The sequence below is a fragment of the Hydra vulgaris genome, chromosome 15 (assembly GCF_038396675.1).
Source record: "Hydra vulgaris chromosome 15, alternate assembly HydraT2T_AEP".
Taxonomy (NCBI): Eukaryota; Metazoa; Cnidaria; class Hydrozoa; order Anthoathecata; family Hydridae; genus Hydra; species Hydra vulgaris.
In genome coordinates, this window is record NC_088934.1 from 9,520,622 (window position 1) to 9,533,533 (window position 12,912).

The window sequence follows — 12,912 nt, forward strand, 5'->3', positions numbered from 1 at the left end:
ATGAACTATGGCCTTTCAACTAGGTCAACGCGATTATTGGCATATGAATTTGCTTTAAAAAACAATAAGATATGCCCATCATCATGGATCAAAAATAAAATTGCAGGCATTGATTGGTTGCAAGCTTTTATGAAAAGACAACCAGAGTTGTCTCTACGAACACCTGAAGCAACGAGCTTCGCTCGATCAACAGCTTTTAACAAACACACTGTAAGAGAGTTTTTTCAAAATCTTAAAACGATAAGAAATCGATATAAATATAATCCTAACTGTATATATAATGTTGATGAAACCGGTTTAACAACCGTTCAAAAGCCGGTAAAGGTTTTAGCTGGTAGAGGAAGCAAACAAGTTGGAAGAATCACATCTGCAGAACGAGGAACATTGGTAACTGCATGTTGTGCCTCTAATGCTATTGGAAATTCCATTCCTCCATTATTTATTTTTCCTAGGGTAAAGTTTCATGATTACATGATTAAGGAAGGACCTCCTGGATGTGTGGGATTTGCAAATTCTTCTGGTTGGATGAACTCAGAAATTTTCATAGAATGGATTAAACATTTTGTTAAATATTCAAACTGTTCTCAGGAATCTCCAGTTTTGTTACTTCTCGACAGTCATGAAAGTCATATTTCTGTTAAAGGCTTGGACCTTGCAATTAAACACGGAATTACAATGATAAGTTTTCCTCCCCATTGCAGCCATAAATTGCAGCCATTAGATAGAACTGTTTTTGGACCATTGAAAAGGTTTTACAATTCTGCATGTGATAATTGGATGGTTTCAAACCCAAGACCAATGACCATTTATGATATTGTTTCAATAGTTCGAGAACCGTATACAAAAGCTTTCTCACCATCTAATATACAGACAGGATTTAGAGTAGCTGGCATTGAGCCATTCAATTCTGAAATTTTCAAAGATGACGAATATTTACCATCATCAGTTACAGATAGAGCTGCTCCAGATACAGTTACTATCACTCCTGTCAACAACATGGAATCTGAAATGATACCAGCACATGTTAATCACATAGAGTCTGAAATAACTATAGTAAATATTGAAACAAGTATTTTAAACAAAGTGTCAACAAGTGTTGCTTCTATAATCTCACCTGAGGTTTTAAAACCTTACCCAAAAGCATCTGCCAGAAAAAAAAAAGTTAAAAGTAGGCAGTTAAAAACAAGGATCTTGACTGATACTCCTGTCAGAAATGAAATTTGTTTGTCAAAAGAAAAGAAAATTTTGAAGCAAACCAAAAATCAACAAAAAGTCTCCACAAAAGATAAGAAAGAAACTAAGAATTACTTGCTTAGGAATAAAAAACAATGTAAACCAAAAGCTGCTTCACAACTTGACTTTCACAAATGATGAAATATTCTTAATCAAAATGTTGTACTTTTAACAAGTTTTGTAAACTTAAAAGTTGTATTCTTATTTCAGTCTTTATATTTCAGTTCTTATAAATTTCAAGTTGTTGTAAAGTTTTAAACGTATATAAAGCGGGTAGCTTATAGCTGCTGTGATTTATACATTTTTTAATTAAAAATTAGACTAGTGGGTTTAACTGCTATATTTAAAAAATAATTAAAAAATTTAGATGTATTATATGTTATACAATATTACCCTTTGACTAAATTATTTACAAGATTTAGTTATAGAAGTGTTAAACGTTTAGATAATATTACGCATATAAGATCAATGTGCCCCAAGTCGGAGATCATAGTACCCCATAGTTTGGGGTACATTGATCTTTTGAGAGGGTTGTTTAAAAGTTAAAATTATTCATGTTTATCATTTTTTTAAATCAAAATATTTATATATTCCAAAAGCCAGATAGTTCTACATGTGTTTCGTAGTTAATAAGTTTTTACATCTCTTTCAGGTTCTGCGCAATTTTCAAAACACTGCTACTGCGATCAATGCGCCCCCATCTCCCCTATAAATCATTTATATAAAATATAAATAATAATGGACCTTAGATTGAACCTTGGGGTGCGCCACATGTAATGTATTTTTCTTTTTCATTTTTTTGTTTTTCATAAATAATATACTGTGACCTGTTCGCCAGGTAATCTTCAAACCAAAGTAAGTTTTTATTTTTTACTCCATAGACTTATACATAACACGTTAAAATGTATGGCTGTTTTACATAACACGTCCCATTAATTTTAAGAGGCAAACAGGGCATAGCCAAAATATGGTTCACTGAAAATTATTTTTTAAATATTAGCAATGAGCGACCGCAGTATACTCAATGGCCATGATTCGCATAACTTTGTTGAACTGATAGAAGTAGCTCTTGAAAATAAAATCTCTATTGTTGAGTTACCATCACATTTGTCGCATTGGTTGCAACCGTGTGATAAAACAGTTTTTGGACCACTGAAAATGTACTACAATGAAACTTGTCAGAATATGAATAATATGTTACCGGGCACAGTAGTTTTAAGAAACAGTTTTTGTATTCTGTTAAAGATGGCCTGGAACAAAGCCATGTCTGGCAAAAACATTAGGTCTGGTTATTGGGTATGCTGCATATATCCCTTTCAGCCGTCTGAACTCTGCGTACAAAGTCAAAGAGCTGTTGGCCAACAGAGAACTTTTCGACCTTATTGAAGATAATCATCTTGAAATCGAAAGGGAGCTTCAAAATACTATAAGCGATAAACAGCTGCCTGCAGAACAAGAAAATGTTACGCATACCAAGCCTGTGGAAAACTCTGTGGCAGAAGTTCGTGAAGAAGACACATCTACATCAACAGCAACCTGTCTCAAAAATTATGTATCTGAAGATCCGATTATTGTAGAGAACATAAAACGGTTCCTTTCAGCTGGTTTGAAAAGCATATCAAAAGTATTTATAGCTTTAAATATACAAGTAGGCCTATACAGGTCAAAAAGTACGCAAGTATAAGTGCTAGGTATCATCCATATAAAGTACTTAAGCAATAAGTACTAATAAAAAACTTTTAAGAACATTAATACACCTTGAGGGCATACGAACAACTTCACTTAGGGTAATTCCGTGTCAAATCAACAACAAAAATTCAAAAAAATAACCCACTATCTCTAAATGACTTAATTTTTGCAACAAAGATACTTAATTACGCCATAAAGAATTCTCCAAAGTTGTTTCAAACAAATCGGAATATTTTAGAAGTTATGCTAGTTTAAAATTCAAAACTTAGAAACATTTTTACTTATCACGCTCCCCTAGCAACGTCCTTAGTAACAAGTAAATGTCGATAAATATGTTGTTACCTTAAGTATATTATTTCATTATTTGAAATTTTCCACATATGAATAGATGCTAAATCATAAAATTATACTAAGAAATAATAATTTTTTATATTTATTAATAAATCAATAAGAGAAAGCGGCGTTTTTAATAAAATTTAAAAGTAAACATGCTTACTTTAAGAAGAATTACAGAAAAGGTTATGATCTTTATATTTCCAAACTTCTTATTCTTTAAGTATATATATCTAAAAAAAAAAAAACTGAGCTGTTTATTTGACTTACTAATCTAAAAAATTTATTTTTTATTTTTGATTGAAAGTATATTGAGATTGAGACAGAAGATTGATTGGTATTTATGTTTAGACACAACCAGAAAGTAAGAGTTCTCACTTATGTGTAAAAGTACAATATGCATATTTAATATGAACTTTAAAATGAAATAATATGAAATAATATGAATATTAAAATATGAAATATTAATATGAAATTTAAAATGAACTCAATCAAAAGTATCTAAATATTAAAAACAGGTATATTCACTCAGAGGTAGTCAAAAAAATAAAAGGTATTTTCACATAGATGTAAAACTGCAATATTCATGACATGCATGTACATAAATAAACTCAATTTTATATATCAAAACGCATTAACTCTTTGAATTCCGTGTTTTTATGAATTGACAAATCTTAATACAAATTAGTGAACTATAAATATTTTTTTGTTTTTCTTTGAACTGTAAAACAAAACAAAACTAGGAAATTTTTTTTATAACAAATGTTATATATTGTCATATACATATCATAGACATATACAAACTGTCGATTCTAAGTAATAATTGGTAAAAAGAAGCAAGCCAATGTCTTTCAAAATTCAAGGGCCATATTGGTACATAAATTTAAATTCCATATCAACTTTGCATATCACCTTGCACCTCACAATTTTTAAAATGTAAGTCAAACTAGGCATAGTGTCATCACTGCATCTTAACTTCATTTTGACATACAGGAATAAACTCATGAAAGTCTCTTGTTCCTGGTATTGTTTTTACATTTTTAAATCGTTCAGATTGTAATAATCTTGTTTCAACCAAACTTTCACTTGAAATAAAAATAAAGTTTATACCTTTGATGTTGTTAGTGCAATATGTAAACATATCATGTGAGTTCATATTTGATTTGTAGAAATTCTCTGCAAACTAGCATTAGCTACAAGCCGTTTAACTGTTCCTCCTATACCATCACAAGGTTGCTTTCCATAGCTGATTGCAAAGAAAACCCATTTTGCATCTATTCCAAAGTCTGATTTATGCTGACATAGGTTAAAAATGTTTTTGCAGTTTTTATATTGAGATGAACAGCTATCAGAAAAGTAAATCACATTTACAATCTTTTGCTTCAGATTATTGATAATTGATTTTTGTACCTCATAAACCATTGGTACATCATGATTGTTATTATTTGATAAAATGCAATATGCAGTGGAATGCAACACTTGATTTTCTTGATAGTACACAACTACTGGATGAAGTGTGCACTGAAGATTATTCCAATGGAAACCTTGTGCTTCATCCTGCACAACAAAACTATAGTTTTCTGCAAAATCTCCTAGAATTATTACACTATTTGATGGCAGTTCTTCTTTAAGATTTTTTAAATATTTAGATTGGCATTTAAAAATATATGAATGGGCTGTTAGCTTGACTAGTTTTTCCATCACCATATTTACATAATCTGGTATGCTTACAAGCTGTATAACTAAATCTGATCTATCAGAAGTAATCAACTGGTTAAATTTGATAGTATCTTCTTCCTCAAACTGCCCTATTAGTTTGAATAGCTTTTCGTCTAATTTAGATGTATTTTTTAGACATTGTGTAAATCGATTTAACATTCATTCTTTGCTTTGCATATCACAAACAATAAATTTATATAGTTCATGGTAACCAATTTTAATGGGTAGGAGAATTAACTTCATGTTTTGATGGTAGATATAAACACACACAGAATGGGTTCCTAATGAGTTTGGCTAAACACACCATTTAGGTCTTAAAACACAAAACTTGGAAAAATCTAACTTTACATGTGGATATAGAATTTTAAATGAGACAAATAACTCTTTTAAGCTTGATAAAAGTAGTCACTTTTGCATATGGACTTTCCAACTAACACTTACAAAATCCTTTTGACCAGGCATCTGGCAAGAGTTTTCACCATCTTCATAAAAATTTTCCACTAAAGTATTCATTTGATCAGGCAGCATTTTACCTCGTTTAGTTTGTGGATCTACAAGAACTCCTTCTTTTTTTGCTAAAGATCTAGATTTTATTATTAGATACTTTGAAACACCAAAATACTCACTAGCTGCTTTAACTGACCATTCTTGTGGGCACAAATTCAATACTTGAATTTTGTCTCTAAATGAAAAGCATTTTTCAAGTTTATCTTTTATCAAAACTAAAATTTTTTGAACTGAACAACTTTTTTTTTTTAATCAAGAATATATTCATTATCCAAAACTTCAACTTCTGTCAATGGAACTTTTAAAGAACTTGATAACTTTTCTTTGAAAACTGTTGCAACAGTTTTAATTTTTTTTTTCCCAATACTCATACGATTTGCAAATGGCTTTCCGTGAAGCTTGACTGGTGACACGCCAATTATACTAAGACAATCGGAAAGTTCTTGTCTGTTTTTATTTATATCAGCTTCTTGTTGAACGTTAAATACCTTTTCTTTATTTATACTTTCATTTGTGTAATCATCAGCAATATCAATGTTATCAGTATTAATTTCAGTGGAAGCTTTTAATTTGAATAAGCAATTTGTACAAATTTTCTGAGCAGGTACAATATTGAACCTGTTGTTTAAAGCTATGGTTTTTAATGTGACTTCTCTGAGAGATGCTAAACTGAAAGATATAACTTAATAAAATAAAATGTGCCTAGTATTAATAAACATAAAGAACATAAACTATGTAAAGTAACATTTATAAAAAAATTTATGACAAGCTTTACTAACCTTTGCACGGTCTTTTGTGAACTAACAGCAGATCACAGTATTTATTCTGAAACACAGGGAACTTCTTAAGATAGAACTTTTGATGATGAAAACATAAGTCAATAATTAAAACAGGAGAAACATAAGACCTCAGCACAACTAAATTTTGCTCATCTGGAGCTAAATCTTGAAATAAGTTTATTCCAATGTGGTTTGTAAATGTTAACTTGTGACAATTTGATTTTAAAATCAATCCAACTAAGCATTGTCATGTTCCAGCCATTATAAAAATATTTAATTTCAATATTTTATTTTTCTAAAACCAACATTAAATAAATAATATTTTCTCACATGATTATTATAATCAAAACTCAAATGTTAGAACCAATTTCTCCATTTAATTAATCAAAGAAGAAACCAGAAATACATTTTTATTTTAAACTAAATAATTGTAATCATAGCTATGAACACACTTATTTAGTTTAAAATAAAAATGAATTTCTGGTTTCTTGTTTAATTAATTAAATGGAGCAGTTGGTTTTAACATTTGAGTATTAATAATAATACTTATGTGAGAAATTTTTTTTTTTGAGAAATTATTTTAGTTATAATCTCTAAATGGAGATTATAACCAAAACGATAAATAAAAATGTAAAAATAAAATTGCAAAAATAAAACAATAATAAAATAGATATGTGCATTAAAAAACAGTCAAATAATTTTTGCCTCTTACAGGTATTTATATATAAACTATTATTGTAAAGATTTATAATGAATAGATCAATACCTTTTCTGCAATTAATCTTAAACTAGACATGTTTACTGAAAAATTATTGTTAAAAACCCGTTTTGCATTTCAAAGTTTTCAATCAACTATAAGATCTAATAACTTTAAGTAATGATTTTTGATTTCTTTCTTCAAAAGTTTCTATACCTATTAAATTTTGTAAGCGTGTGGTCAATGTAACGGTGTATACTTTAACATTTTAGTGTTGCTATAGACGTTGCTAAGAGTGCGGAGAATAAAAAAATGTAAAAAATCTCAAACTTCAAGGACCCAAAACTCCTAAAATAATGAAATTGGCTCTGAATTATTTTTGATTATTGCTTACGACACTATTAACTGCATTTGTGCTAAAAATCAAGTATTTCTAAGATGGTGGGTTATTTCGAATTGTTGTTTTGACATGAAATTGCCCCTTAATCACTTGTTTTTATTCCGTCCATAGCGGTTCTCAACACTGCATCCTTGAAAAAAATATAATTTTCATTTATTCATAGTTTTATCTTCTATTGCAATATTATATGAAGTAGTACAAACTATGGTAAATTAAAAAAAGCTTTATAGTAAACAAAAACATGTATGCAGGGTTGTATTTGGTGCAAATAGAACTTTTCATTGCGAACCTTTTTTAAAGAACCTTAGTGCCTTAAGTTTTTGTAAACTTAATATACACCAAGTTGTACAATTCATGTTTAAAACAAAACATGGAATTTCTTCTATTGTATTTAAGTCGTACTTTAGTGAAATTTCGCACAAATATCCTACAAATATCCAAGTCAAATACGGTGAACCGCTTATATGGAAACATTTTCCAAAATTTATGACAAAAAAGAATAATGTCCAAAACATCTCTTTAAAACAGTTCAGGAAAGAGTTTGAAGTCTCTTATTACAAAAAGACTTTGATTTAAAATACCTCTTTTAATATAAATACATAAATAATATAAGTTATCTAAAAAATATTTATTGACACGACTTCACTTTTGTTGCAATTTTAATTAAACTAAATTTAATTTTTTGTTGAAAAGCTGCTATACATTAAAATTGTTGCTAATTTTTAATATATTGCGTTATATTTCAGCACGTGTAAATAAACGTGATTAAAATTCTTATTATGTACTTGGCTATTTTTTATTCCTATATATAAGCTGACAATATTTCGATGTAAATGGGGTTTTCGATGTAAATGGGGTTTTCGATGTAAATGGGATTCGGTTATAAGTCAGTTTATGTCTTCTACTTGCTCTTGCTTTTTTTTTATTTATTAACAAGATTTATTTTATTTTAAATAAAAAAGTTTTTGAATCACTGACATACAAACACAAAGATGACCAGGTTGATTTTGAATAAATATAAAGATTTTTACTGAAAAGTTCTCTAATTAATAATTAGTCGGAATTAGGCTCCGTAATTTATAGTTGGCTTGTAGGCATAGGTTGGTGATTGCTTGTTCAGGTTGTAAATATTTGTAGGCCTAAGACAATAGAATTACATTAATAGGATAGTCTACAATCACTTATCGTATATTAACTTACGCTCCATTCTGTTTATTAGGCTAGGCCTAGCTTATAAATATTTTTATTAAGTCAAATTACAACATTGTGTTCTTTTCTGTTGTTCAAGAAAGTGTATTTATATTTATTAAATATATATCAGACGCCAAATGAACTGCGATCTCTTTTCCTATAATTTATTAGAGTAATAGAATAAAACAGTAAAATTTCTATATAATGCGTTTAAGGAAACCTCTTTAAATTATCCGAAGATTTAAATTATTATTTTACACGCCAAAAAAGGTAGCGCTTTCAATTCCTATAATTCATATGAAGGAAAATTGAATGCAAACCCCATTAGTGTGAATTTGAAAAAACTTTCTTAAAATTATCCTTGGTCATGCGTACTTGAACTAAAACATCAACAATCGGTTAATATCTTATATATAAATATGTGAAAATAAGAGAAATTAAAAGTAAATGAAAAAAAAACCGAATTACAAAAAATTAAATTAAGGTATAATATTATACCTTAATTTTATTTTTCTTAATTCCTTAATTTAATTTTCTTAATTTTTCTTGAAAATCCAGATTTTAAAAACTTACTTTTCGAAACCTACAGGACAAATACTTTTATGTTCAAAAGGTTTTATATGAGTGCCACGACATAAAACCTGGCGGTCTCTTTGGTTCATAGATTATAATCTATACACTTGAAAAGGTGAGTTTTTTTGATTTTTTTAATTATAGTTGCTTTAAGATCGAAGCTCATTACAGAATCAAAATTAGTTATCGAAATTTAAAAAAATTTTAAAAATTGGAAGTTACTTTAATCTATCTTAGTGTTATTATAGATTTTTACTCTTAGTAACGCCCTTAGCAACTGTGTTATGGAATTTTAACGTCTCAATTGCAAGTTATTTTTGGTGCAATTCATTCCCAATTTGTTTACAAGTATTCCTTATGCACTTAGCATAACTGAAAAAAACTTGGTCAAATGCAAAATGTAAATAAGTGTTTAAATGGAATTAATTAGGCATGTTGTCCCAATTCTACTTATTGTAGCAGAAAAGTACTTACAATTGGTGTGTGTTTTGTCATCATAAGTTTTAATGATGATATTAATGGTGTTGGAAATGTTTTTGATTGTTTTCATATTCCACGTGCAAGTTTTTTTGAAAAAATGCATAAAAAAATGACCATTATAGAGCTTTAATTCATTGTAAACAGTCATCTAATATTTTAAAAAGACAGAGAAAACTAAGACAGGGCCAACAACACGGGTTTCGAAGTGGAGGGGCACAACCATCAATTTATAAAAAAGGCTTTCTATATCTAGAATTTTCCTCAAAAAAAACAACAAAACAAACGGGGAAGCCTCCCGGCGTCGTCGGCTCTGTAATAAGAGGCCTAAGAAAAGGGTATATAGAAAAAAACAAAAACCTTGAAGGATGCCAATCCTATAATTTGGTATTCTATTGAGTTAGCTCTATTTTGTTTGTGTTAATAAATATTATCTGATTTTCAAAACTGTTATTTCACCGTACATTTTTGTTGTTGTTTTGGTTATACCGTTTACATAATATCTTCGATGACACTTTATGAAATTTCTTAAAACTTTCCACAAATGTTTTTTACTAATATAGCTACAAAATGACCCTCATTAAAGAGTCTCGCTTAGTCAGGTTTGTACTTATGAAACTTTGAATAGGCGAGTAAAATCGTAAAAATTGTCAATTCTTATGAAAATGACTATATTTTTGCAAGTTTTGATAGCATGAATGTGAAACTGGCACAGATTGTAGTTTACATTGTTATAAAATAACTGTGCAAACTTCAGCGTTTAACACCTATCCTGTGTTAAATAATCGTGTAAACGGTTTTAGCCCATTTTTAGGACCAAAACAAACTTTTTTATATAGATTAAAGAAAAAAAATTAATTCTGTCTTTATTCGACCTATATTATATATTAAGTATATTTGCAATTAGTATTTTTCAAGAAAAAATGTTGTCTAAATGTATAGAAGTACCTTAAACAAGATTTAAAAAAATGAGTGAAAACAATTTAAAATTTGTAAGGATCAAAATGAGGGACGCTTATACAATTCTAAGATATCTATTGCACTCAGATGTCTATTGTTGGTAAAGCTTTAAACGAATCATCGTTTACGACTGCTGATGTAACTCTTTTTTGTTTTTCAAAGTAATATATTCTCTTTATGTTCTTTATGTTTTTAAAAAAAAAAAAATTTAATTAGAAGTTGGAGGGCTCTATAATTTTAAAATTCAAAAAGGCCGAATGGAAGTATCGAGTCAGTTAGATGTGAGTTATTGGCACACAATACTTTAATAATGCGCTTTAAGAGCGGGAATAACAGATAGTACACAAACTAACAAGTAAAATTAAAAACAACTTTTTAAAATGGAATACTTTTATATGTTATTAAGACACAAATTTTGTAATCAATTTTTTCTGATACAACTATTTTATTTTATTGATATTCGACTATATGAGTGTGTAAAAAAACAAAAAATAATTCAGGGAGAAGCGGGTCTTGAACCATAGACATTCCGTTTATGTAGTCAACGCCTTCTCCAAATAAGCTAAACGCGCGTAAAAGTAAAAAAAAAAAAAAATATACCGATTTTAAAAATTACTTTTTTTCTTTCCATACGAAAATAAACTTAATTAATATTAACTAAATTAATTAACTTATTGCAAAACTAATTATTGAATATTGTATTGTCATCAAGCAAGAGTATGTATGCAAAATTTGAAGAAAATTTATCATCAGGAAGTGACTCAAAAAGTGAATGCAAGATTTGATGCTCACAGACAAACAGACAGAGAGGAATTAATAAAAGCATTGGGAATAAAAAGCGTGCTGGTACAAACTCGTTATTTAAAAATGTAGACCACAAGAGAACGGCAACAGCTACCTCAAGCACATCATTTGCACAAGAAGAAGAATCAGATACCGAAGATGTAAAAGAAAGAAATAAGACTCAAGAGCTAGATTCTGATGCTACGTCTGACGATGACTCTAAGACATCAAAAGTCTCATCAATTAGTGCATGTTCAAGTTTCTCAGAGCTGAAAAGACTGTTAATATGTATGAATGGTAAATATCAAACTGTAAGCAAGAAATCTGAGTAGATAACAACGCCAAAACTCAACAAAGAAAGTATTTGAGATCAACAGCAAAAGAAAATAAGTGAAAAGAAATTCCAATTAATATCTCTAAAGCAAAGGAGATAAATAGTCAAGGCAATATCTAACTGCGTGATTGAAGACTTGCTTGCCATTTGGAGCTTTTCGAAAAAATGGGATGTTAAAAGTTTTAAATTTATTAGCATCATGCTATAAGCTTTAGCAAAGGCAAAAGATTTCGAGGCGACTTTCTGATCAAAATAAGGAATATATTACAGTGTTAACTATTTTTCTAAAAAAATCCAACATCTTGCATTATTAATAGATATGTGGAAAAACGAACATCTAACACATTTTTTAGGGCTTACGTTATATTTCTTTGACGATGACTTTAACAAAATTTAAAGATTAATTTTCAAAAGTCTGTTGTTGCTAGACACTTGTCTGTTAATCTGAAAAGTTTCATTAAATATGAATTGACTAAGCTGATGATATTCAACAAAATAGTTGCAGTAACTTCAGATAATACATCCGACATTATGAAAGCTGTCTCAATTGACTTTGGAGTAAGATTCACTTGTTTTTGTCATAATTTAAGTTTAATTTAACTTAGCAAATTTAAAGCAGCCTAAAAAAGTAAGTGAAGAAACAGACGAAATAGATGAAACTCTAGAATCAGAGAATGAGTATCATACTGAGTCAGACTATGAGAATCAAGAAGTCAATGATTCTGTATTTGAATTAAGTGAAAGTTTAGAAGAAGAAGAAGAAGAAGAAGAAGAAGAAGAAGAAGAAGAAGAAGAAGAAGAAGAAGAAGAAGAAGAAGAAGAAGAAGAAGAAGAAGAAGAAGAAGAAGAAGAAGAAGAAGAGAACAAATTAAATCCAGATTGTGTTGCTGAGTTTTAGAGTCTAATGTCTTAAATTTGCCAGTTAGTTAAAAAGATTCAAAAATTAGGAAATATTTGTATTTATGCTTAAAAAGAAATAAAACATAATACATATTTAATGCTCAATCGACTTGTGAAGTTTAAAGATACTACTATTATCATCACAGAAAATCCAAAAAAAATTGCCTCAATAACTAAAAGACAAATAGAAAAATTGAAAAAGTTAGAACTTACAGTCGAAGATTGGGCACTTGTTAATATCTTCAAAGTTCTTGAACCATTTTTTAAAGTTGCGAAAATATTATCGGGAAAAAATTACTAGACTTTTTCATTATCTTTTGTTGCCGAAAAAATTTTA

General features: G+C 28.9%; 2 protein-coding genes across 2 annotated transcripts; both read left to right on the forward strand.

Annotated features, from left to right (window-relative positions):
• LOC136091735 (uncharacterized) lies at window positions 1-1,371 on the forward strand. Its single transcript, XM_065819442.1, has one exon. The coding sequence runs from the start codon at window positions 1-3 to the stop codon at window positions 1,369-1,371; it is 1,371 nt and encodes a 456-aa protein (XP_065675514.1).
• A 9,274-nt stretch (window positions 1,372-10,645) lies between these two features.
• LOC136091736 (uncharacterized protein C53C9.2-like) lies at window positions 10,646-12,573 on the forward strand. Its single transcript, XM_065819443.1, has 3 exons — window positions 10,646-10,696; window positions 11,353-11,638; window positions 12,281-12,573. Exons 1-3 carry the CDS (start codon window positions 10,646-10,648, stop codon window positions 12,571-12,573), a joined length of 630 nt encoding a protein of 209 aa, XP_065675515.1.
• Window positions 12,574-12,912: the final 339 nt, after the last annotated feature.